The sequence below is a fragment of the Zootoca vivipara genome, chromosome 11 (genome assembly GCF_963506605.1).
Source record: "Zootoca vivipara chromosome 11, rZooViv1.1, whole genome shotgun sequence".
Classification (NCBI taxonomy): Eukaryota; Metazoa; Chordata; class Lepidosauria; order Squamata; family Lacertidae; genus Zootoca; species Zootoca vivipara.
In genome coordinates, this window is record NC_083286.1 from 8,517,061 (window position 1) to 8,544,638 (window position 27,578).

Consider the following 27,578-nt stretch of genomic DNA (forward strand, 5'->3'; position numbering starts at 1 on the left):
GTGATCCTGCACAGGCTTCTTTACAGTGACTTTTACAGGCCACACCAGAAACACCCATGTCTGCATGTGTTCTTCAAGCCCAGTGTCTCCCACAATTCTGTATGAAGTAGATCAAGGCTGTGGCATATTGCACATTCTAGAACTGGCATATTACTAGTATAGTAATATGAACCAAGGATTATCCATGTATAACCATGTTCAAATATATAAAAGGATGTCATATAGAGGAGGGAGAAAGGTTGTTTTCTGCTGCTCCAGAGAAGCGGACACGGAGCAACGGATTCAAACTACAAGAAAGAAAATTCCACCTAAACATTAGGAGGAACTTCCTGACAGTAAGAGCTGTTCGGCAGTGGAATTTGCTGCCAAGGAGTGTGGTGGAGTCTCCTTCTTTGGAGGTCTTTAAGCAGAGGCTTGACAGCCATCTGTCAGGAATTCTTTGATGGTGTTTCCTGCTTGGCAGGGGGTTGGACTGGATGGCCCTTGTGGTCTCTTCCAACTCTATGATTCTATGATTCTATGAAATTATTTTTAATTTGTGTGTGTGTGTGTGTGTGTGTGTTTGAAGTGAATTGCTGAATGAGTAATACAGGGGGGGGGAGTATTTGATCCCCTGTTAAATATCCCCTATCAACCAGCCAGATATCAGACTACCTGGTATCGTCACTGTATGTAATGAGCTGAGATTAGAAGCACCCGCTGTAAGCGAGAGGTTTTACCTGTAATCCCAGCTCGTTACAGTACCTGTACAAAAGATCACCTGTTGACAGAAGCAATCAATCCAGCAGACTTCAAAGTAGCCACCATGACCAAGACCAAAGTGCTGTCCAAGGATGTCAGGGACAAGATTGTAGACTGCAGAAGGCTGGACTGGGCTACAAGACTATTGCTAAGCAGTTTGGTGAGAAGGTGACAACAGTTGGTGCAATAATTCGCAAATGGAAGAAACACAAAATAACTGTCAACCTCCCTCGGTCTGGGGCTCCATGCAAGATCTCATCTCGTGGCATTGCAATGATCATGAGAACGGTGATGAAGCAGCCCAGAACTACACGAGGGAAACTTGTCAATGATCTCAGGGCAGCTGCGACCATAGTCACCATGAAAACAGTTGGTAACACACTACGCTGTGAAGGACTGAGATCTTGCCGAGCCTGCAAGGTCCCCTTGCTCAAGACAACACATGTACAGGCCCGTCTGCAGTTTGCCAATGCACATCTGAATGACCCAGAGGAGAGCTGGGTGAAAGTGGTGTGGTCAGATGACACCAAAATCGAGCTCTTTGGCATCAACTCAACTTGCCGTGTTTGGAGGAGGAGGAATGCTGCTTATGACCCCAAGAACACCATCCCCACCATCAAACATGGAGGGGAAAATATTATGCTTTGGGGGTCTTTTTCTGCTAAAGGGACAGAACACCTTCACCGCATCAAAGTGACGATGGACGGGACCATGTATTGTCAAATCTTGGGTGAGCACATCCTTCCCTCAGCCAGGGCATTGAAAATGGGTCGAGGATGGGTATTCCAGCATGACAATGACCCAAAACACAGGGCCAAGGCAACAAAGGAATGGCTCAATAAGAAGCACATTAAGGTCCTGGAGTGGCCTAGCCAGTCTCCAGACCTTAATCCCATCAAAAATCTGTGGAGGGAGCTGAAGGTTCGAGTAGCTACACATCAGCCTCGAAATCTTACTGATGTGGAGAGGATCTGCAAAGAGGAGTGGGACAAAATACCTCCTGAGATGTGTGCAAACCTGGTGGCCACCTACAAGAAACATCTGACCTCTGTAATTGCCAACAAGGATTTTGCCACCAAGTACTAAGTCGTCTTTTGCAAAGGGATCAAATACTTATTTCGCTCATTATAATGCACATCAATCTCTGACTTTTGTCTTCTGGGTTTCTGGGGTTTTTCCTGTTGTTATTTTGTCCGTCACAGCTACAATAAACCTACCATTAAAATTATGGACTGGTCATTTCTTCGTCAGGGGGCAAATGGGCAAATTTAGCAGGGGATCAAATACTTTCCCCCCCTCACTGTATATATTTTTAAACACATGCAGTTTTGTTACACAGCGTGATAAAATGGAATACATAAAATTATATAGGAAAAGAAATATAGCTTCCAAGAAGTAGAACCCCCAAAATAAATACTTTCATAGATCTACTGTAAAAAAAGAAAAAAGAACACAAAGTATTTGTTCTACCCACAGTTCGCAGAAAGACAACTGTTATACTGCCATCTAGTGGCTTAAATGTTAAGACAGGAAATAGTGTTTTGGATTTAAAGCAAGACTGATCATTATAGTGGCCAAACTTCAAACATAAAAACAAACACAAACCAATATATGTTTATTACTTGTTCTAATTTCAGTCATTAGTCTTCTATAATTACTTTGAAGGTGCAGATCAGCTCTAATTTTAAAAAAAGTTAGCATTTTCTAGCCCAATTCAAGCCTGCGCAAATTGTTCTTCAGCCACTATGTAGAATGTAGAGTACCATACTAATTCCAATGGCTTGGTCTAACTGCTAGCCATCAAAAGGCCATTAATCAGGACCCTCCTGTCCACCATCAAACCCAATGAGAACTCAATTTCTATCTGGACTTTCTGGTAGAACACATGCTTTGCCCAGAAAAAGTCTTATGTTCAATCCCTGACATCTCCAGACAGGGCTAGAAAACATTCCTTTCTGAAATCCTAAAATTCTTATTGCTGATGAGTGTACGCAATACTGAGCTAAACAGAGCAACGAGTCAGTAAAAGGCATCTTCCTCCTAATTTTGTATAAGCAAAGAATAGGCTCACAACAATGCTATGGATAACATGAAACCATTCTCTTCCCTCACATTTTCTGGTTGTTTCTAAGTGGTTTGGAAATCAAAGGCAAATAAATAAAATCTTTCATTTCCTTTTCATTTATTATGCACATGTTCCAGCTTGTCAATACAGTCTTTCCTTGGTTCTTGAACAAAATGCGTTCTGGGAGTCCATTCGACTTCTGGAACTGTTAAAAAACCAAGACACGGCTTCCGAACGTCCGGCGTAGAAGCCACGTACGAGTTCCAAGGCGTTTGGCAACCAAGGTATAACTGTATCCTTCTTAAATTGTGCTGCCCAGAATGACACAGTACTCCAGGTATGGTCTGACCAAGGCAGAATAGAGAGCAACTATGACTTCAGGACAGGGACCCAGGTGGCGCTGTGGTTAAACCACTGAGCCTAGGGCTTGCTGATCAGAAGGATGGCGGTTCGAATCCCTGTGACGGGGTGAGCTCCCGTTGCTCGGTCCCAGCTCCTGCCAACCTAGCAGTTCGAAAGCACGTCAAAATGCAAGTAGATAAATAGGAACCGCTACAGCGGGAAGGTAAACGGTGTTTCCATGTGCTGCTCTGGTTTGCCAGAAGCGGCTTTGTCACGCTGGCCACATGACCTGGAAGCTATACGCCGGCTCCCTCGGCCAATAATGCGAGATGAGCGCGCAACCCCAGTGTCGGTCACGACTGGACCTAATGGTCAGGGGTCCCTTTACCTTTACCTTATGACTTCAGGACACTATACTTCTGCTGATACAGCCTAAAATAGCATTAGCTTTTTTTGCTGCTGTATCACACTGCTGACTTATGGTAAGCTGTAGTCTACTAAGACCCCTATATCCTTTTCACATGTACTACTGGAATGCAAGGTGTCCCCCATCTTATATTTGTATAGCTGGTTCTTCCTGCCCAAGTCTAGAAGCTTACATTTGTCCCTATCAAAATTCCTTTTGCTAGTTTTGGCCCATTCTCCAATCTGTTAAGCTCATATTGAATCCCAAATTCTGTCTTCATGAGGCATTGGCTACTCCCAGTTTGGTGTCATCTGCAAATTTGATGAGCAATACTTTCATCCAAGTCGTTTCTAAAGATTTTGAACAACAATGGACCCAGGACAGAACCTTGCGGCACCCCACTTCTCACTTTTTCCGCAGGATGATGAAGAACTTATTAATTAGTACTTTTGGAGTCCAGTCAGTCAACCAGACACAAATCCACATAACAGTTATCTTGTCCAATGAAAATTTCCAAACTGCTGAAGTCATCAGATACCTCTCTAAGCCTTTTCTTCCACACAGTGGCAAACAATGAATGTGTGCTCACAATTCCTTAAGGAAAGAAAAGCTGGTAAAACCATTAGCTGACTGGATGGTGGGTGGTGATGGGGAGAACATTCAGGGCACAGATCTCATAGTTTACAAAGAAAATGCAAGTTATCACATTAAAAGAATAGAAGTCACCGTTATACTTTAGGGCAGGTGATTTGTCCATGTAGCCCAATCTATCCTATTCTATTTGGCCGAGGCGCTCAATGGTTTCAGGCAGAGATTGTTTGCATCACCTGCTGCCTAACCTTTTTAACTGAAATTGAACCTAGACCTTCTGCATGCAAAGTGCTCTACCACTGGGCTACAGTCTCTCCCAATCTTGCACTTCTCTAATTACACAAAGAATCTTGCTATTTTCAGTCATGTCCAAAGTAGATCTCTCAAATTAGAGCATTCACATCCTGAAGAAGACCACTCTGAAAAAGGTGAGTCGTTTGCATTTCCTGTTTTTCCTCCTTGTCAGTAACCCTATTAATTCACTAGTTTAATTCACATTTACTTTCACAAACTTCCTAAAAAAGCAAGGTTAAAGCATGCATTTCTGAGCTCTTTAAGACACTAAAATCTACCAGTTCTTAACTTTCTTATTGAAATGTTTAGAACCTCTTAAATTTACTGCTGTGTTTCTGCCTCTTTTCCTTTAAAATCCTGCTTACATGATTCTGTGTCCCCCATGCCATTTAAATAAAATTAGTAACAATAAAACACAGGTATTTGGAAAAATCCATTTCACTACAAAACAAACAGAAACCTAGAGAACTATAGTGGTTCAAGTAACTGAGAAGGAAGCCTGCTCACTTGCAGACTGTCTCAACACCCTCTGTTTATATAGCCTATTCCATGAGCAGGATGCTGACATAATACAGCTTACTGATTTTCCACACTCTGATCCAATCATAACAAAGTCTGCAGAGCCTAATTTTGCTTACAAGACCTCTTGCATGCTTATTCATTAGTCCATTGGGGGGAGAGAATGTAAAATCAGTTTTCTACAAACCAAAATACATTAAATAATACAATAAGTTTCAGAATAGGGACCGGGGTGGCACTGTGGTCTAAACCACTGAGCCTAGGGCTTGCCGATTGGAAGGTCAGCAGTTTGAATCCCCGTGATGGGGTGAGCTCCCGTTGCTCAGTCCCAGCTCCTGCCAACCTAGTAGTTCGAAAGCACGTCAAAGGGCAAGTAAATAAATAGGTACTGCTCCAGCGGGAAGGTAAACAGTGTTTCCATGCACTGCTCTGGTTTCGCCAGAAGTGGCTTAGTCATGCTGGCCACATGACCCGGAAAAACTGTCTGTGGACAAACATCGGCTCTCTTGGCCAGTAAAGCGAGATGAGCGGCGCAACCCCAGAGTTGTCCGCGACTGGACTTAACTGTCAGGGGTCCTTTAGCTTTTTTTAAGTTTCAGAATACAGCTTGCACTACACAATTATATTTCTGCTAATATTTATTAAGGTCCTAATAATAAACTTAACAAGAATTTATTATCAGCATGTATGCTGATACAACCAGAACATTGGGTGTTGTTTCCTGGCATACAAAAATGAATCAAATAGGGAAATAGAAATATTATCCATTTGAAAACCTTGAACAAATTAGGGTTTGAAAGTGCATAATTACAAATGCTGAACTCTTGGATTTTACTCTTGGATTTTACCCTCTACTGCCTTGCAGGGTATCTTTGGGAGAATAAAAGGCTAAGGAGTAAACCCTACACAAATCTGGAGTGGAGTCCCTAATATGACTGGATGATGCATTTTACGCCTCTTTCTGACAACTGTTGCAGCCAAGCTGGTGCCAAAAGTATTGCTCTGCTTTCCTTTGGGCCACATTAGAGAGGTCAAGATGGGGGGGGGGGGGGTTTGGTGTCTGTGCAGCCCAAGACCTCTATACACTTTCATCAGTTCCAACCAGTATGGCCAATGGCAGGGGTTGTAGGATGACGAAAGTTGTATTCTAACAACATAAAGTTTCTCATCTCTGATGTACGCAATGAGAAACTAAGGAGGAAGATTCTTTATCAGAGGGATGTCATATATATATCAGAGGGGTGTGTGTGTGTGTGTGTGTGTGTGTGTGTGTGTGTGTGTATACATACATACATACACACACGCACCAATCCAAGGATCATCTAGTCCAACCCCCTGTAATGCAAGAATCACAGCTAAATAATCCTTGACAGAGGGCCATCCAACTTCTCTTTAAAAATCTTCTCTTTAAAAATCTAAAATGAAAGAAATACAGTGTCCCAATCAAGGGAAGTTATAGTACCACTCTATTTTGCCTTGGTCAGACAACACCTATAATACTGTGTTCAGTTCTGGGTACCACAATTAATTTAGTAGTAGTAGTAGTAGTAATTCATTTATACCCCACCCATCTTGCTGGATTGCCCAAGCCACTCTAAGCGGCTTCCAAAACATAAAAATATAATAAAACCTAAAACATTAATAGTAACAATCTGATCCAATATAAAAGTCACAATAACTTTAAACAATTTATATCAAACAAAGCAACATTCAACAATCCATCAGAATCTAATAGTAAACAGTAAAATTAAACATCAGCAAATAATAATTAAACAGTTCAACCACAACAAAAAATACCAATCTATAATCAATAAAAAAAACAGCAAATCACAATGCATAAAATACATAAAACATACAAAACCATGTAAAAGGATCAAATTGAGAAACAAAGACGCACAACTTATAAAACTATTTTTTAAAAATATCCCTGAATTCCTCTTTTCCCAGCTGCTGCAGCTGCTGCTACTGCTGCTGCTCTCAAAGTCACAGTCTGGGAAAGGCTAGGTGGAGCAAGGCAGGTGGATGCTTGATTGAGGAACAGAGAGTCTCTCTCCCCTCACAGTTCTTCCTCTGGAGCAGCTGTATTATCAAGACTTCCAGGGTTGGAGGGTGCGACAAGGCAGGTGGAAACACCACTGCCTGATGAGGAACAGAAAGTCTCTTTACCCTAAAGTTACAAGAAATGAAATTCCAACTAAACATCAGGAAGAACTTTCTGATAGTAAGAGCTGTTCGACAGTGGAATGGATTTCCTCAAGAGACTGTAGACTCTCCTTCCTTGGAGGTTTTTAAGCAGACTTGATGACCCTTGGGGTTCCTTCCCACTCTACAATTCTATGAACGAGAGTCCATCACCTTCTGAAGTAGTCCGTTCCACTGTCAAACAGTTGTTACCATCTGAAAGTTCGTCCTAATGTTTAATTGGATTCCCGCCCCCCCCAGCAATCAGGCATCATATTTGGTGAAAGAGTAAACTGTTAACATATTCATTTGAGGGGTCCAAAAAAATTAATGGTAGTATGATTACAGTACTTCAAAGAAAGCCACACACACCCCGCCCTGTATAATTACAACTGACAAATCCAAGGAGGACAAAGAAAGTGGAGGGAAGCAACCTATCAGAAAAACTGGCATAAGCAAAAAAAATACTAAGAGGCCTGTGTAATGCTGTTTACTTCAGTACTGTTACCATCAGTGATGCAGAGGGAAAGACTGACAAATATCTGCACGCTGTGACCACCCACATTATGGGAAGCACTATGATTAAAGTGAGTTCTGTGTTCCTATATCTGCCAGCACAGTCTGCTCCATGCTGTAATTATTATATCTGCAGTCATCTTTTAATTACTTTCACATGTTGTAGCATGTATCCTTACACTAACTTGAAAAGCGATGAACATTCCGGTTTTAAGTACATGAACAATTATACAATATATGCTGGATATTATTCTTTGTTTTAAAAGAAACAAAAATCATTTTGACCAACAATTATTGTATACTGTAACATCATGAAAAAAGCAGTATTTATAAAGTACCTAAAGTTTTCTAGGCACTGTAAAGAGTAACAAACAAAACAAACAAAATGCTCTTTGCCTGAAAGCTTATAGCCTAATATGGGTGATACAAAAGGAAAAAGACATGGGAAAGAAGCAGGGTAACAAGACAATTCAGGACTATTTCTTATAAACATACATAAATGTTTAATGCCTATGCAGAATGACAACTAAGAGAGACTTGGAAAGAAAGGCAGCTAATGGTAGCTGGCCCAGATGGGAAGGAGCTGATACAAGTGGGATGTGCTGTCTAACCTCTCCCTCTGCAGCAACTAACTGTAATGGCTGCTAATGAATGACAATGAACACTACCAAAGAATTTGCTTTACTGCTTGCATGAATAAGCTACAGCATGATTTAAGCATTTCTTTGATCTCTTTTCATTTTACAAAAATAAAAGACTAACAGTGCAATGCTTTGCGTCATATAAGATCTACAAAGTGCAAGCCTTTAAATGTTGCTGCTGTCTTAAAAACAACTTGCAAACACTGCTAAAGAGAAATATATAAACTCTTTAAATATATACATACATGCTACTACAAGAAAAAGTATAAGCAGTGGAATTAACATATATGTGGAGATGAACAAAAAGCACAAAACCCATGTCTAACTTCACAGTTCATCATATGAAATGGGGGCAGTACCCAATACAGCTTAAAATGAAAGAGAATTGCCACTTTGGTCCTCCTGGGCAATAACATCCTCTCATACCCAATGACAAAAGATCTATACTATGTCCTCTTCCTGGCCTCCACTTAGCGGAAATTATTATTTTCTTGTTTTTCTATAACTCCTCCTTGGCTGAGTCCTGGTAGACCAGTTCCATGCCTTGCAGGCCTTTTCCCAGCTGCCCTGACCCCAGCTACAAAAGCTGAGGCTGCTGAAGAAGTCAGAGAGAGTCTTGCCTGTCTCTTAGTGCAGATCCAGGTAATTGAGCCTGAGCTTCCACAGCCACCACCCACCATGAACCACCATTGGGAAGATTGGCAGCAACAGTAGCAGATATGCTCCCTGCTTGTGATAATATTTTATTCTCTTGTTAATTATGCTGTTTTAAATGTGCATTTTATATCTGACTTCTTTTAGTAATGTTTTCTTTTGAAATGTTTAAGATAAAAAAACTCATTAACTTTGCTGCGTTAAATATGCATTCTGTGCATTGCCACATGCTCACCTGAAGCGTCTAAACCAGGGGTCCCCAAACTTACCTCACCAAGGGCCAGTGCTGCCGATTGCGCTGCGGGCCGGAGCGCGTGGGAGCGCGCACCCATACACGTGTGCACTTCCGGGTGGCCGGAACACCAGAAATCGCTTGTGCGCATGGGCCTCCTTCAGCCCGGAAGTGCACCGCAAATGACACTTGCGCATGCGCACAAGCTATTTCCGATGTTCCCGACGACCTGGAAGTAGGCAGCTGTGTCACGCCAGTAAGAGCAGGCGGCGGCAGCGGGGTTGCCGGGGACCGCATAAATGAGCCTCGTGGGCCGCATCTGGCCCCCGGGCCTTAGTTTGGGGAACCCTGATCTAAACCTACATCTAAACCAGAGCCTATTCTTACACACACCGTGGAGACATCTAAACCTGCTCTGTCTAACCCTGTTTCTAATGGGGAGTATGGAAGCATTTTGGCTAAACAGTGTGCTGCATATGTAGCAATCCCAGATTTATTTTTAGTGGATAAACAGTAACAAGAGTTTTCAGTGACCTCATTAGAAGCCTTTGGTGATTAAAGGAAACCTACAGGTGGACGCGGGTGGCGCTGTGGGTTAAACCACAGAGCCTAGGGCTTGCTGATCAGAAGGTCGGTGGTTCGAATCCCCGCAACGGGGTGAGCTCCCGTTGCTTGGTCCCTGCTCCTGCCAACCTAGCAGTTTGAAAGCATGTCAAAGTTCAAGTAGATAAATAGGTACCGCTCCGGTGGGAAGGTAAACGGCATTTCCATGCGCTGCTCTGGTTCACCAGAAGCGGCTTAGTGATGCTGGCCACATGACCCAGAAGCTGTATACCGGCTCCCTCGGCTAGTAAAGCGAGATGAGCGCCACAACCCTAGAGTCGTCCACAACTGGACCTAACGGTCAGGGGTCCCTTTACCTTTTACAGGTGAATAGTACATCAACTATCCAAGCAGCTCAGACTAGATTAGATTAGCATATTAGTTCTAATCTCATTGGCTGGGAGGAAGATTACTAAGAACAGGGAGTGTTGCTTCAAAATAAAGACTCTGGAGCCCATAAGCCTATTTTTCCAACTGCTGAGAATGATCCATTAAAGCTCCAAGAACAGGGCTGGCCAACAGAGATGCTTTTTTATTATTTATTATTATTTATTAAATTTCTTTCTTTTTTAAAATATGTTTATTGATTTTTATAACAGACAATAAATACAACAAAAATAACAACAGCAAAAAAAAATCAAAAATACAAAAATATAAAAATACAAAAACACCTAAATACAAAAAAATTTCTTATTTCATAATCTCACTTCTTATCTCATCTAATGACTTCCTCATTCCTCCTCCTTCTGTGTTACAATGTAAATCCCTTTTAGTAATTTCAAAGTCATATTAAACAACTAACTTTACTTAAAAATTAACTTAATTCTATATCTTATAATCCTTTATATTTACCTTCTCTGCTATTCCATTTCTTTCTACATACATATAACTACTTCTAACAATACTTATTTCTTAACTTGTTGTTATCTACAACCTCCTTGTATCTTCACTTTCATTGATTCTACTCTATTATATGCTTATTCTTTAAATAAACTTTACATTTTTTTCTAGTCTTCTTCCACTGTTTCTTCACTCCGATCTCGAAGCCTCCCGGTTAACCCAGACAATTCCATATATTCTATCAACTTCTTCTGCCATTCATCCACTATTGATATACTTCACATTATTTAATCATTAACTCATTATTTATTTCTACTTAACCTCTAATTTTTCCCTTAAAGTATTCCAGAATTTGCTAAACTATTATTTCTATCCCATCTGATATAGTAAATTATAAACCCCCTTCCCACCTCTCCCACCAGCTATACCACGTCTCATTCCTTAACGCTTTCCAGTTCAGACCTTGTAATTTATTAAATTTCTATACCTTCCTTCATCTCAGGATCACAGGGCAGTTTTCAATATAAGAACACAAATATACATACCATAGTAGCAAATACCACCCTCACAAACACATAGTTTTAAAAGGCCACAGATTGTTTAATCGTTCTATTGAAATTACCATCAGCCTCAGATGGGAGTTGTAGTCCATCAGCAGCTGACGGTCACCATGCTGGCTACCCTTGCTCTAAAACAGGCACGCCCAAACTGCGGCCCTCCAGATGTTTTGGCCTACAACTCCCATGATCCCTAGCTAACAGGACCAGTGGTCAGGGATGATGGGAATTGTAGTCCAAAACATCTGGAGGGCCGAAGTTTGGGGATGCCTGCTCTAAAAGAACCATTTCTGGCTTCTTTTTCAGCATTGTTCAAAGAGAAACAAGACAATATGGTGAATATGTTATCAGTTATACAAGGTAAGCTTTTTGCCCAGTTGCCCTGCCAATCACACTAAACCTGGTGCAGTTATCTAAACTTCCAAATGTCCATGGTCTTTGCCATTGTGGAAAATTACAAACACAAGGATTTCAAAATAGGAATAATTAGGGGGTAGCCCTTAATTAACATAAATTTGTGAGTCCTAAATGCCATCAGCTCAGGAACGGAAAAACTGGTGGGCCTATCAATAACTGGAACCTTTTGAACTTAGATCCCAAGTCTCATCCTATAAAGTGAAGTGCTAGTCCTGCTAACTCCAGAAATGTCAAATAATGCTAGGGAAACAAACAGGCTCAGGTGATGAACAATTTAAAAATAGGGCAGTGATCTATACCCTGTTTCTCATATTTTAAGACATACCCATAAAATAAGCCATAGCAGGATTTTTAAGCATTCAAGGAATATAAGCCATACCCCGAAAATAAGACATAGTGATAGGCACAGCAGCAATGCCGGCCGCGGCAGGAGGAGGAGGAAAAAAATAAGACATCCCTTGAAAATAAGCCATAGTGTGTTTTTTTGAGGAAAAAAATAAATATAAGACATGTCTTATAATATGAGAAACACGGTATTATGCCCTACCCTCCCATAAACAAGATTGGAAGGGCACAGGACTGAGGAATGTTGACACTCCACGCACATTAGAAGTAATCTTCCTTGCTGTCCTGAAGCCCCTAAACCAGTGAGGGTTTTTTATATACCAATTTTTTTATCTATAAGACACCCCCATGTATAAGACATCTCCTATTTTGGGGGAATGTGATTTAAGAAAATTGGGAAAGATCTATCTGTGTATAAGACACCCCCAAATTTTGGACATTATTTTTAAGGGGGGAAAACCCTAGTCTTATACATGGAAAAATACAGTAGTTTAGCATACCTACTGCATCCTCTCCATGGAATGAGGAATACGTTGCATATTTATCTGAAATTATGCATTCTATCCACTTTGGCATAACACAGGTGACAACTCTTGCTACTATTATCATAGCAGGAGTTCCTAATTTCAGACGGAGCTGTTTGTTCTTCCAAGTCACTTCACTCTGATACATCCATTCACTTCAAGGGGTATTTAAGTCTAGACCTAGTCACTTGTTCATGTTGCTTTATCAATAACAGAGAGAATGCCATTAAAACAGTTGTTAGGTCAAGGGGTGGGGCAGGGGACAACAGCAACAAATCATTGGAGACCATCACTAAAATAGTCTATGCCTAACTGGCAGTAGCTGTCTACTTTAGGAATAACAACCCGTTACAATATAAGAAAGTACGTTCAGGCTACAATCCTACACATATTTACATGGGATAAAGCTCTACTGAACTCAGCTGGGTTTACTTCTGAGTAGAGATAGACAGGTTTGAAATACTGTACTTAAAATGAGGCTCATAAACACAAATTTACTTATTACCACAAATCATTTTCTGCATGTTCAGTCTCTGTATTGACTTTCAAATACACATGGAGCAGGACCACTGGATGTGATCCTGCTCTCCTTGCCATGTGTTCAATCTGTAGGTAATGTTGCAAGCAAAGGTCTAAAATAATTCTTCTTACCATCAAGAAAAAAGCATGAAACCAGTCCCAAAAGATTCCAATATTTTGGAATATAAAGCAGGTTTATCACAGAGGCATTTAAAAAACTGCTTAGTCACTATGCAGAAAGAGAGGTATACTTCAGTTGTCACTGAAAGACATTGGAGGGAATGCAGAAGGTAAGTGCACTTTAGTCTCTGATGGGAACAGAACTGGAGAGGACAGTTAAGTGCTTAAATTCCATTTATTTTATTTGGATTAAATATGCTTAATGTTCTGTGTGTGGTGCTCAGCCTGTGAGACTCCCATTTGCAAGGTAATATAATAACATCATCTGACCATAATGTGTACTGTCAAAAATGAAAAAACGCTACCCAAGCAAATTATTCATTAAGTTTTTTTTATTACCAAATAATTTAGTACTATTACTATTATGAATCATCACCACAAAGCAGCATGCTAAATGCATATTACTAAACAAGTTGGACTATTTGTTCATTTATCTGAAAGGCTGCCTCCTGAAAAGGGAAACTGTGGTTACAGAAATTAAAAATATTTCTTTTGAAACCCGGGTTTGATTAAGAGCAGAGGTGAGGGGCCTGTGGCCCAGGCAGGTGTTGCTGGACTCCATCTCCCATTATTCCCAGCCTGCATGGCCAATGGTCAGTGAAGGTCACAGGTTCCTCATCTCCAGTCTAAAGTATCTAACACAAAGAAAAAGTAACAAAACAAACCCTAAAGCTATTCTAGGCCATTGCTGCCTGCTACAAGGGAATGATTGAGGAGAAAATAGATTAATGTGGATTACAGTTAGAGCAGAATGAACCTTTTTCATCTGAAATATTGATTTAAGAATTAAGTGTCTATTCCTGAAGTTTAGGTTTTTGTTGTTGTTGATCAGCTCTCTGGACAACAGCCTATGCACAACGGTAGAAAACACACGTTGCAACGCTCCCCAACTTTCATGCAAGGTAGACCAGATGCTGATTAAAACAGAAACTCTATTCATTAATAGAGCGGTTTTACCAGGTCATGGCTGGTTTCATGGCTTAGCTATCCGAGGAATACACCTTTCTTCACTACATCTGGTTAATACATGAATAAAAAATCTGGATAGATCCAAAATTTCATTTTGACATCATGCAGCACACCTTCAATTTCCAAATACTCTTATCTTCAAGACAAAATGAAATGCTAAATCCTTAAGGATTTTGCAACTTTTTCCTCTCCCTCACTGCAACCCTCTTCACCCCTTTAAATTCCACTTGAAGTGAACCCCTTGGACAGCATGAGATGGCATGTGCAGGCTGCAGTGAGAAGGTGGAATGAAGAGCTTCTTCTTATCCATACCTGTTACCATTTATCAAATATCAGAAAAAATTCTCATGGCAAACATGCCAGAAGCTAGATCACAGCAAAGATGCCAGGGCAGAATTAACTGGATTTCATAATGCAACACAAAGCTTAGAAGTGCAATTCATCATGATGATGATCATCATCATCATCATCATGGAATGCATATAGGCAACCAGAAAGCCAATAATCACATACTGTAATGCATATTTAGGCTCTAAGCCAGGCATCCCCAAACTTCGGCCCTCCAGATGTTTTGGACTACAATTCCCATCTTCCCCAACCACTGGTCCTGTTAGCTAGGGAGCATGGGAGTTGTAGGCCAAAACATCTGGAGGGCCGCAGTTTGGGGGTGCCTGCTCTAAGCTAACACTAAATATATTCAGTTTTTTTAAAAAAATCATTACAGCATTGGAGACACAGGAACATGGGAGCTGACATTGGCCCATCCAGCTCTGTACTATCTACACCAGGCACCCCCAAACTGTGGACCTCCAGATGTTTTGGCCTACAACTCCCATGATCCCTAGCTAAGAGGACCAGTGGTCAGGGATGATGGGAATTGTAATCCAAAACATCTGGAGGGCCGAAGTTTGGGGATGCCTGATCTACACTGACTGACAGCAGATCAGCAAGGGGGAATGTTCCCTCCCCCCGCCAGCTGAGTGGTACAGTGTTTAAGTCCCTTTGCTAGCAGTGCCCGCTGGAGGAAGGAACTCAACTCCCTCCAGCAGATGCTGCTAGGAGAGGACTCAGGAGTGGCAGCGGTTTCACCAGTGATATATACTGCTGAGTGAAGCTGTGGTCTGCTCCTCATACCAGTACCAGGCCTAATAGACAACAGATGTTAGGCTATCCCTGTCCAGATAGACGTGCAACTAGGCCACCAGCCAAATCAAGGCCACCTGAGCCTCAAGCAACAGCAACAGATCCAGAAATACCCACTGCTTCTGAGGGAGTATAACCCCATCAAGAGCAGACAACTTGTCAACCATCCAGTCTAGGAAACAAACCACTAACAGTGCATCTGTCATATCTGGATTGAGCTTCAGTTTGTTTTTCATTATATATTTTTAGGCGCCAGGCAAAAATCTTCCCTCGTTAAACAGGCCTTTGGCTAATTAATATTCTACAGCCTTTTAAATGTGTCTGTGGGAAGCAGAGTTATTGTTTTGCTGCTTTGCTCTACTTCTTTACTTGTTTTTATCCTGTATTTTATTCTGTGAACCACCCTGATATCTTATTGTCTAATAAACAAATAACTGATCCAAGCACCTTGTCCATATCCTCAAAACTTACTAACTGAAACTCATTCAACATAGCAGGACTAGGCAGTGCTCTGGACACCTTTCAAGATTCATCGGCTGTAACAGAGTCAAGATCGCAGTGGATACAAACGATTTGATCCTTAAAATGCTTTGCAAACAAGTCACAGCTACCATCAGTTCCCCAATGCCCGATGCTGAAGTAACGGTCACATTATAAACTGCATTATTAAGATCTCAAACAGCATTACTATTAAAACTGTACAAATGTAGAAATAGCTACCCTGAGATACCTACAGAGAACCTCTAGCAGCAGAAGCAGCAGCAACAGCAAAGTCCAAACTTACTTTACAAATAAAACTTATCAAATTGTTCAGTTGTGTATAACCCAGAAAAATAGTAAACATTTTCCACACCGAAGCAATTCTGCCTTTCACTCCCATTATCGCTGAAATTTAAATGACTTAATGCATAGATACACATGTAAGTATTATTTTGTGACACTGTTAAGAAGCAAACAGTTCTCCAAAATTATTAAACTGACACAGTATGTCAGCAGAATTTTATATGTGACTGAAGAGAAATATTGTTATTGCTCCACTCACATGTTCACAATATATTCCTGAAATAAAGGAGTCTGTTCCATGAGAATATAATTATGAATCATGCAGCTCAGCCTCTGCATAAAACAGGCTGAAAATGGAACAATGCATGAGTTTACTTATTTTTCTAGGTTAAGGAGTAAATGCGCAATATGAATATTTTTTAAAAACCATTGAAGACTTCAAGCAATTGTGGATTCATTTAACTAAGAGTGAACTAAAAAAAAATTTAAGCTGCACACAAATATTTTCTTTCACTGTCTTTGAATAAAACTTGGATACAATTAGTTTCTCCCAAGACTAGAAAGATTAAACAAAAACAAAAGAGCAAAATTATAGAGTATATATAAATTATTTTCAAAAGAAACAAAGGCATCCCTCCAGATTACATTATTTTCCCCTAATTGAAAGTTTGCATTTGTAGCGCTCTCTTGCTTACTGATTTGTAGACTTTGGTCTTCACTTGAAGTTGCCAGTTTAGGCTCCACTGTATTAAGAGCTATTAAAATTACTTAAACACCACATCTTTCTTAACATTCAAAAGGAGAGACAGCACAGATTGTATTTTAATTAAAGTAGAACATATTTCCACACAATGTGAATGTAGGATGTCTCTAGAGTGGTTTCTAAAAATGACATACTGTCTCTGTGCTGTAGATGCTGCACCTTTAAATAATCAAGTTAATTTAAAGCAGTCAGGGAGAGGATTCATTTGCTTACTTGTATCCAGCTGTTGGCCTTCAATTCCACAGGGTTCTGTGGTTCACCACTGTACAGACAACATAAGCACCACATTAGAATCTTCTGGCATTCGTCTGCAGATAGCAAACCAAATAAGAATATTTTTAAAAAAAATCAAAGCAGAGCAAGAGCAATCTTTTGTTCATGTTAATAAACAAAAAATCCCAAGGTCTAAAGCCAGTCTTTATCCTTATATATATTTAATTTTTTATTTCAAAGTAATTCCATTAATCCCATATAAAAATGGTTTAAACAATGTCGAAACTTGTTAATATTGTTTTTAGCAATGCTTTTCAATGACATAGTGGAAGCGGAAGGGGCAGAATTCCTAATATATTGAGGACCTCCATGATAACAGCAGTCCCTGAACTAGGGAAGGATGGGGAATGATTAACCCATCATATAAACAGTCCAGCGTAATGTTTTTTATTACAAGCTATATCAAGTCAGACCAAGCTGGCTTTCTGCCATGTAGATAACTTTATACTCCAGCCAGACAGCTTCTAAATGTAAAACATCTTAGTAGGGCTACTAAAAGACAACTTTCATTCTCGGCTCTTGGTGCCTTTAAGGACTTCGGCAGGTTATAATGGGCCTTCTTTGAAAAAAGTTAGAAAAAATGAATATGGGATAGATATTTATTAAAATTATTGCTCAGTTTCACCAAGCCTTCACAGCCGTAAGTAGGATGAATGCATTTAACAGGGGTAAATAATTTTAATGAGGGAACAAAACCAGAGGGCCCACTATTTCCATTGCTCTTTGCAATTTCTAAAGAGCTACTAGCTAATGTGTTGCATAGTAAAGGATGTTAAAATTAATGGAATTATTCAAGTCATTAGATTGTACAATGATGAAACAATAGTCTTGCTACTATCACCTACAACTAACATATGGTCAGAGCCAGCAAATTTATAGCCAATTTGCAGCTCAGTTATCTAAAATCAGAGGTACTCTGCTTGGGCACAAACCTAGCCATTTGGTAAAACATTAAGATGCTTCTGGGACTGTCAGTGTGACGGGTATAGGGCTCCGTTGAGTTGTTTATGACTCAATTAGGAGCCTCTGATTATCTGCCCAGCGCGCTTTCTCTAGCGCTTCTCTGCTTCCGTAGATCCGGGCTGGCAGTAAAACACACACAGCAGAGTTCTTCTTCTTCTCACACAGCGAAAGCTTGTATAGCCGTTGGATAAAAAGCCTCTTAAGAACACACAGAGTCCAAAGTGTTCTAATAACTACTTAAGTTTATTCTAGAGAGAAAATAACAAACAACCTGGTGAGAGCGCAGACATCTTGCGACCGTCTCCCAGGCAGAAACGAAACCAACTGCAACATACAGAAACACTTCTGGTACATTCTGTAACATGATATTCCTCAGTGGTCAGGTGCTATACAGAACACAGTTAACTCTTTGGTTACTTGTTACTCCTCACACCCCCTCTCACCTGAACACTGGGGATAGCGGGTATCCAAACTTACCCCAAAACCAACCCTTCACAGAATTCCCCATGCCGTTGGAAACTCAAGGGTTTTGTGAACCCATCTGCTAGGTTCTCTTGGCTTGGACAATACCTCAACTTTACCAAGCCTACCTGTATGCTCTGACATACGTTTCGGAAGCGGATGTCTAAGTGTTTGGTTCTGGCCTTGAACTGTCCAGACTCCGCCAGTCTCAAAGATGGTTGACTGTCGCCCCAAACAGTGATGGGCTGGCTACAATCACCCCAGATTTCCTGGACCAAACATCTGTAGTACTCCAATTCAGTGCATGTCGCAGACAACGCACAGAATTCGGCTTCCGTGGAAGACATTGCTATTAGGCTTTGCCTGCGCGACCGCCAACCAATCAGGGCATTTCCAAACTTGACTACCAAACCAGTCACTGACTTCCTGTCCTCCTGATTGGCCCAATCAGCATCTGCAAAACAAGTGAGTTGTGGCTCACCTTGCGCTGACATCTCCAAACAATACTCTTTGGTCTCCTGCAAATACCTAAGCACTCTCTTAATGCCATTCCAAGCATGCACGCTAGGTTTCGATGCTTCTCTACTGAGCAAATTGACTGCAAAAGCAATATCTGGTCTGCTCCATTGTGACAAATACAACAGACTCCCTAGCGCTGACTGAAACACTTCAGGACTCTCAAACGCTACTTTGTCCTTCACTTGTGACTCTTTCACAAAGTTTGTCTCCATGGGTGTACTGACCCCTCTACAGTCAGACATTCTGAACTTCTCAAGCAAATGTTCAATCTTGCCTTTCTGACTGAGCAAGAAACTTCCATCCTCAGTTCTGTCTATCTGCACACCTAGATAAACATTCACTGCACCTAGATTCTTGAGTTTGAACCTCTTGCCTAGCTCTTTTGCAAACTTCTGCACTTGCATCTGGCTCTTTGCTAAGCAAATCAAGTCATCAACATAGACAAGCAACAGTTCTTGCTGTTCTCCTTCACCTCTGAGATACAGACAACTGTCAGCTAGACTCTTCCTGAAACCTAGGCTCTTCAAAACAGAATCAAGACATGAATTCCAATTTTTAGCGGATTGCTTCAGACCGTAGATCGACTTGTGCAGCTTCCACACCTGACCTGGCACGTCACTCTCAAACCCTGGAGGAGGCAACATGTACAACTCCTCCTGGAGGTCAGAGTTCAAATAAGCGGTGTCCACATCAAAGTGGTTGACCACTAGGCCTCTCTGCGCTGCAGTCGCTAAAAGCATCCTGAAAGATTCCGCTCTCGAAGTCGGACTAAAGACATCTGTGTAGTGGATTCCTTTCTTCTGAGTAAAACCTCTAGCCACTAATCTAGCCTTGTACTGAGGCTCTCCAGTCACTGTGGGTTTCAGCCTGTAGACCCACCTACAACTGACTGCTTTCTTACCTTCTGGCAACTGTGTTAGGCTATACACACCAAGAGATTGCATGGAGTTCAACTCTTTCTCCATTGCAACTTTCCACTTACTAGCTTCCTCCACTGACAACTGTTGCACCTCTTCAAAGCTTTCAGGCTCACACACTGCTAGGTTCGCCCATACACTGACAGCTGAAAACCTTTCAGGTGGTTTACCTTTCGTGGTGCGTTTTGAACGCCTTGGTCCCACATCTTCCCCCTCTAAATCCGAACTGCTTGTCTCTGACTGTGGCTCTCTCGGACTAGCAGCACTGTCAAGAGACTTACTACGCTTTGCAGCCCCCTCTGGGCTTGCTTTGGGTGAAGTGGGTGACCTACCACGTTTGCTGTACTTCCCAGGCTTGACCTGGGGTGAAGTCGGTGCGCTTCTGACTACTTGCTTCACTTCCCTAGGAGCTACACCACTTGGACCAGCTGCCTGACCTGGATCTGGTCCTGCAGCACCTGGAACTCCAGCATCAGCTACCTGAGTTTCCTCTTCCTGGTCAAAACCTGAAGACCAGTCAAGAAGAACTTCGGGGTTAGCATGAATGCGTCTCCAGCCCTCTTGTTCACAGAACGTAGCACTCCTGCTAATGTGAACGCGGGTTTGGTCCCCCTCTGCTGGTACAAACCTCCAAGCCTTTGAGTTTGGTTCGTAACCACAGAAGATCATTTTTCTGGATCTTGATCCACCCTTTCTGCGCTTCTGCTTTGGAATTAGAACCCAAGCCTCACACCCAAAAGTTCTGAAATAGTGCACCTTCGGAACTTTGCCATACAACATGTAGTAGGGTGTGTTGTCCACAACTGAATTAAAAGCGCGATTTGAACAGTAATTCACAAATTTATAGCATTCCCCCCAAAACTTCTGGGGTAGTCCTGCATCAAACAACGTTGCCTCTACCAGTTCAGACAGCGTTCTAAATTTCCTTTCAGCTAAACCATTCTCCTGTGGACTAAAAGGAGCGGTTTTCCTGTGCCTAATTCCCTTGCTGCGGAAAAACCCTTGTAGTTCTGCACTCAAAAACTCTCCCGCCCTGTCACTCTGAAAAAACTGGACAGTGACGGAGAACTGTAGTTCTACTTCGGCTACCCACTCCTGTATCACTTTGGCAGCCTCCCCCTTCTCTTTCAGTGTTATGACCCAGGAAAAATGGCTGAAATCATCCAGAAGACACAAAACATATTTTGAACCACCTAAACTTAACGTTGACATAGGCCCAGAAATATCCAAGTGCACTAACTGAAATGGCTTTGTGCTCTTCCTCTCAGACCTAGGATAAGAGCATCTCTTCGTCTTCGCTTTCGCACATGCGCGGCATTGCAGGTGTTTTTGACATGGCTTGAACCTGCAACCTTTGACAAAGTCAGGGGCTTTTTTCACATAAGGAAAAGACATGTGACAATATCTTCTGTGCCAAGCATGAATACAATCCTTATGGATAGCGCCCTCTGTGCCCTTTGGGGTATTGGCACTTTTAGCCTGAGCATCACCAGTGTTACTTCCACCTGCTTGCCCCCTCTGATCTAGGACAAACAGACCATCAGACCCAACAGTAACACTTACCAGCTCAGCCCCATCTCTGGCAATTTTGCAAACACCATTGGCAAAACTTATTTCAAAGCCCTCACGCAATAAGCAAGACACACTTAAAAGACCATTTTCCATGCCTGGTACAACATAAACATCAAGGTTAGTGTCTAAGCATTGCATATAAAAAACACCCTTGCTTTTAATTGTTCCAGAAGAACCATCAGCAAGATGCAGGCATTTTTCATCTTCAAGTGGCCTGCAGTTCAGGATCTGTCCTGAAGGCGGTACAAGATGATGGGTGCTGCCTGAGTCGATAATAAAAGTGAAACTGTCCTGTCCTTTGTTTCTAACCGTTGCTAAGGCAGCAGAAAGATGGCTGACAGGCTTATCTGGAGTTTTCCCACGTCCTCTGCCTCGGCGCTGCTGGCTGGTCCCACGACCACGTCCGCTGGGTTGCCTGGCACCTGGCTGAGTGACCTTGGCTGCTTCCGGAGCTGGGCAGAATCTCGCTACGTGCCCAGGCTGCTGGCACCGATAGCAAAGCCTTGTTGCGCACGCACTCACAGTGGATTCCTCAGTGCTTTTTACTGCACCCCCACTGGCTTCTCTGCGCCCATGGCCCCCCTTCTCAGCCGATTCTTTCTGGCGTCTCAGTTCCTCATCCGCCAAACGCCCAGAAACGTAAGCAATCGTGAGTTCAGCTTCAGGCATCGACTCAAATGTTAAACACAAATGTTCATAGGCGTTTCCCAAACTAGACAGCAAAATATAAACTTTTTCCTTCTCTTTGAACACAAGCTCATGCCGCTGCAGCTTATGGAATGCATCAATCACATTGGCAATGTGCTCCTTAATGGGTTGCCCTGGTCTCAGTCTCAACTCAAAGAGATGCCTCATAGCATGCAGCTTAGCTCCAGCTGTTTTTCTCTGATGGACCCTTTCCAAACTGTCCCAGGCTTCCTTGGCATTTTCAGCATTTTGCACATAGGGCAGTTGCGTAGCATCGCAGCTCATGGCAATGGCACATAGAGCCTTATTGTCTTTCCTGGTTTCTGCTGCAAACCTCTGTGCTTCAGCTGCTGAATTATCAGCGACAGGGGTTGGAGGATTTAACACACAAGTCCACAAATCCTTTCCCAGCAACCACATTCTGGCCCTTTCTCTCCACTCTGCATAGCTGCTCCGCCATCTTGTCCACCCCCGGGCTCCGTGTCCGTGTACTCACTCAGAATAGCTGACGTTGCTCCTCCGGGTAGACTGCGGATCCCAGCCTTCTGGTCCAGGGTCTTTCTGCTAGCGAGTGCATCTGTTGATTGCCGACTGCAAAACAACAGGTTTCTCCCAGCTAGCTCTTTACACCGGCTTTCTCCACGGCTTTTACAGCTGCAATCACCTCGTATTGCTTTGGTGATTGATTAGGTTCTATGACCCATAACCTGTCACCCAGAACCTGTGACAGGTGAGTCCATGACCTGTTATCTCCCATAACCTGTGACGGGTATAGGGCTCCGTTGAGTTGTTTATGACTCAATTAGGAGCCTCTGATTATCTGCCCAGCGCGCTTTCTCTAGCGCTTCTCTGCTTCCGTAGATCCGGGCTGGCAGTAAAACACACACAGCAGAGTTCTTCTTCTTCTCACACAGCGAAAGCTTGTATAGCCGTTGGATAAAAAGCCTCTTAAGAACACACAGAGTCCAAAGTGTTCTAATAACTACTTAAGTTTATTCTAGAGAGAAAATAACAAACAACCTGGTGAGAGCGCAGACATCTTGCGACCGTCTCCCAGGCAGAAACGAAACCAACTGCAACATACAGAAACACTTCTGGTACATTCTGTAACATGATATTCCTCAGTGGTCAGGTGCTATACAGAACACAGTTAACTCTTTGGTTACTTGTTACTCCTCACAGTCAGTACACACCAATCTATGAAGTAACTTAGGCAAAGTTATCAGGTATTTATATGCTCTATCTAAAGAAGCTTAATTAAGGGTGAGTGATGAAGAAAGTTAAATGGGACCTAAAGCACAGGAGGTGGGGTAGATTATGACTGGACCACATTATGGCAGTAAATACAACAATTCTGCCCAAAATCATTTGTTTTGAAGCTAGTTCACAGGTGGTAGGTACCTCACACCCTTTAGGTTATCTCATATTAGCAGCTCCAACAGATGTAACTGGTGGAGAGGTAAAGGGTTCATAATTTCATGTCTGGTGGTCTTGTGAAGTTGTCATAGTGTTGGGAAAAATGTTTAGGCTGAAATGTATGTGGTAATAAGACAGTGACATGATGGATCCCCAAACTAGCTTTACTATCTTTAATGGTGCTATCAAAGAGTTATTCTTGAAAACATGTATCATATTTATTCCTGCATATTTAGTAACAGCTGAATAACAAAATCCTCTAGTCTAGGGTTTCCTAAACTTGGGTCTCCAGCTGGTTTTGGACTACAATTCCCATCATCCTTGAACACTAGTCCTGCTAGCTAGGGATGATGGGAGTTGTAGTGCAAAAACAGCTGGAGACCTAAGTTTGGGAAATCCTGCTCTAAACAATTTTCAACAGATCCTTGGTATCAAAAGTTGTGATAAATGGCCCTTTTAGAGAACATGAGAATAGTCTTTTACATTTGCTGGTTCACATTAAACCATAGTCTATTTTAACTATGTTTCAATATGACATGCAAACCAGGCCAGCATAAAGATAGCTTCATGTGTTCCAGAAAATACAACTCAAGTCTTGGTGGTTTCAATGGGACTTAAGACTGGATAGGAGGACAATAAGATCTTTTTAAAAATGTTTTATCACTTAAGGTATTATTACTTTAGTGCAGGGATGGAGAACCTGTGGCCCTCCAGTTGTTGTTTGATTACTACATTCATCATCCCTGACCACTGGCAATAACAGCTGGGGCTGGTGGGAGTTAGAGTCCAACAGTCAATATTCCAATAACTAACAAAATAAAAAAACAAATATTTTTATTTCACAAAGCTGTTTTTAAAAAACTCACCATAGCCAATGACAAAGGGGTTCCAACAAAGCCTTCCCAATAATTGACCAATTAGTGGAAACTCTTGGACTGCAGTAGTACAGTTCTAAAATTAAAGAGAATAGTAAACCAAAAATATTGTGTGTCAAAATGTATCGGGGGCCCAGAATAAGAGGGGTTTGGAGAAAGTATCTGTAGAGCAGAGCCTCTTCAAAGACAAAGCTCGTATTCAATCATTGTTGAGCTCACCCTAAGAACTTTGCAGATGCTTCCACAAAGATGGCACTTTTTAAGATTGCACTGACCATAATGGAGAAACTTTGCAGGACACAGATGCAAATTCAAAATAGGTTAAGCTCCCACCATACACTGGGGGGGGGGAGAGCATGTGGACAATGTGCCCCTCCCCAGCCCTGTTGGCCATCAGTATTCTTTCTTGCAAGATACAGTTAAAAACATGTGAGACAGTAATGAGAACAGTGATGGAGATTCAGTGGCCTTCCAGATATGGTTGAAGTCCACCTAACCAGCAGCCCCAACTAATATGGTCAATGGTCAGATTATGCAAGCTGTAGTTCAGCAAAATCTGAAGGGCCACAGAATCCCGATCCCTGTTTTAGGACACAAAAACCTCATATAACTCAAGGTTAGAAAGCATGAAAGCCACATGTAACGTGAGATAATCACATGTTCATGACACTCAAACAGAATCTGTAGTTGACCAAGAGTACCCTCTGGGTGTATCAACATACAACATAGTCCACCAGCTTCCTGCAATAAAGCTTCCTGCATGCCTGAAAGTGCAAGAACACATTGAAGGCCGCAATACATGGCTGGAGAGTTGCACCTGGCCTGCCTGAGGGCAAAAAGAGGTGGGTTTGGTGGCTTCCTTTCCAAAACTGGCAATAATTCCTCATCATAGATCACTTTTTTCATAAATATTGCGAGACCTTTCTATTTAGCCCACTTTCTGTGTGTGGCTAGGATGGTGCTTATAAAGCGGGCGGTTTTAATAGTTGTTACATGAAGAAAAAGAAATTAAAAATTAACACATGGTTTTGATATACTGCTATTTTCCCTAGCTTTCAAGATGGGATGGATTAAGTCAAATAAATAAAAATAACAAATTATTCAAAATGTCATGCCTCTTACATCATACTATGGATTATACGAAGGATTGAGTAGAAACTACAGTACAAAGAAGTCATGAAGTTTCTGTTACTGTTTGCTGTATTCTACATGACATCATACTTCAGTCAGTTATAACCTGAAATTTAACAGACACTAAAGCTACAAAACCTAAACAACGTTTAACCAAATGGAAAGCAGCTTTGCTATAAAAGTAATGCATGGTGTAGTTTATAAACATTCTTACGCAATCAGTCCATTTTTTCCATTTTTGTAGTTTTACTGTCTAATAAACAGAGGCTTTTAAAATGGTACTGACCTAAGATAATATATAAGTAGCAGAAAAGAGAATTGTCACAAGCTGCTGCAATAAATGTTTCAGATTCATCCCATAATTGGAGCTAGGCTTGCGCAAGATTTTGTAGAAAGGTAGGATATAAATTTAACAAACAAATAAATGAATATTGGGCAAATACATAAGACGAATCTGTGGCCAAGCTTCACAAGACATTCATTATAGTTAGGCATTTCAGGGGGTGGGAATCAGTTTCACAAACACATAATGTAATTCATTACACTGGTCTATAGCTTATTTTTCTATAGTCCATCAGATATTTGACAATTATTATCTATAAACATTTTTCTCATCTTTTATACTAGTATTGTAGGCTAAATGCTGTAGCAGTAAAATACATTTTCATGCATACAGATATAGCAAAATGCCCCAATGACTGACTAATAAATTGTTTTCTAAAAAATGGTAAGGAATTCCAGGGCAATACTAATTTTGCACAGGCACAACTAGAAATAAGAAATATTTGCCTGTGATCCAACGATGGTGGCCTGAAATTTCTTTGAATGCCACATCAGTAGGGTTACTATGTCAGCAGACTTCTTAAGATTTAAGAGATAAGTTATAGTATTGCATGTTAAGAGTCTTTAAATAATCCAATTTATGACCTGAAAACCAGAATCAAATACTTGTTTATTTTAAAGTATTTTTTAAAAGGTTACTGTGTTGAGTAGGAAATCTCATGTGAGAACATAACCAATCAAAAAGAAAAAGCTCCTTTCACAATAAATCAGGAACACAGGAAACACATTCCTGTTTGCATTACCTGTGGCTGTTTCACCAATTTGTTTCTGTGATACTGCAATACATTAGGTCAATGCTACATGGCTCTCTGCTACTGTTAGCTTTCTGTCTTGTCAAAATGTGGGGTGCAGAATGTTTCTGCAACAGTCTTCAAAACAGTTCATTCTTCCAGTTAATTCACTTACCATATGTTTCAAAGCTCCATAAATCTGTAGTAGAAATTCCTGTAATTCAGGCAAGTGAAGGCAGACATCTTGCTGAGATTCTGAAGTGCTTGTCTGACCCCATTCAATAGTCTTGTGCAGCCAAAATTCGAAGCTGAATTTAGTGACTCTAGTATCTTTGGCCATCCCCTCACCTTGATAATTAAAAAGATGTATGAAAAAGGTCCTCTGCAATAAAAAAAACAGTAACACTTTGCTAATATTTAACACATTATGAGATACATGATTAAAAATATTTGCAGTTTGCATGATGCATGTGAACCTATTGGCTCCTAAAATGGAACATTTCTACATTTCTGTGTAGGAGTGGAAGAACAATAATCATTACAATATATTGAAAAAAACTGTTGTCATGTTCCTGCAGTTTTACTATTTTCTAATCAATACTTTACTAAACCAGCAGTGAAACAGCATTCTGGTATGAATAGTTAAGGAAACAGACACACATACACAGGCATGTACAAACTGTTAACCTTTGGGAAACAAATGCACAGTCCAAATTCTACTTTTTAAACTTAAGACACCCTTGGGCTGCAATACTACTAATTCCCAGAATTCACAAATCAGAAGTCTTTTAAAATATCATAAATCACAACTTTCCACGTAAGATACATATTTGAATGTTCTATATGACATCAGAATTCAACCACA

General features: G+C 41.2%; 1 protein-coding gene across 1 annotated transcript in view; it reads right to left on the reverse strand.

Annotated features, from left to right (window-relative positions):
- The window catches only part of FANCC (FA complementation group C), a 58,413-nt gene extending 31,329 nt beyond the window's left edge, over nt 1-27,084 (reverse strand). Inside the window, exons 1-3 of the mRNA XM_035099631.2 lie at nt 26,889-27,084; nt 24,501-24,585; nt 17,039-17,133 (exon numbers count right to left, since the gene is read on the reverse strand). Coding sequence (XP_034955522.2) covers nt 17,039-17,133; nt 24,501-24,585; nt 26,889-27,053 — 345 coding nt within the window. The 5' untranslated portion in view covers nt 27,054-27,084. The remainder of the gene's footprint in view (nt 1-17,038; nt 17,134-24,500; nt 24,586-26,888) is intronic.
- Nucleotides 27,085-27,578: the final 494 nt, after the last annotated feature.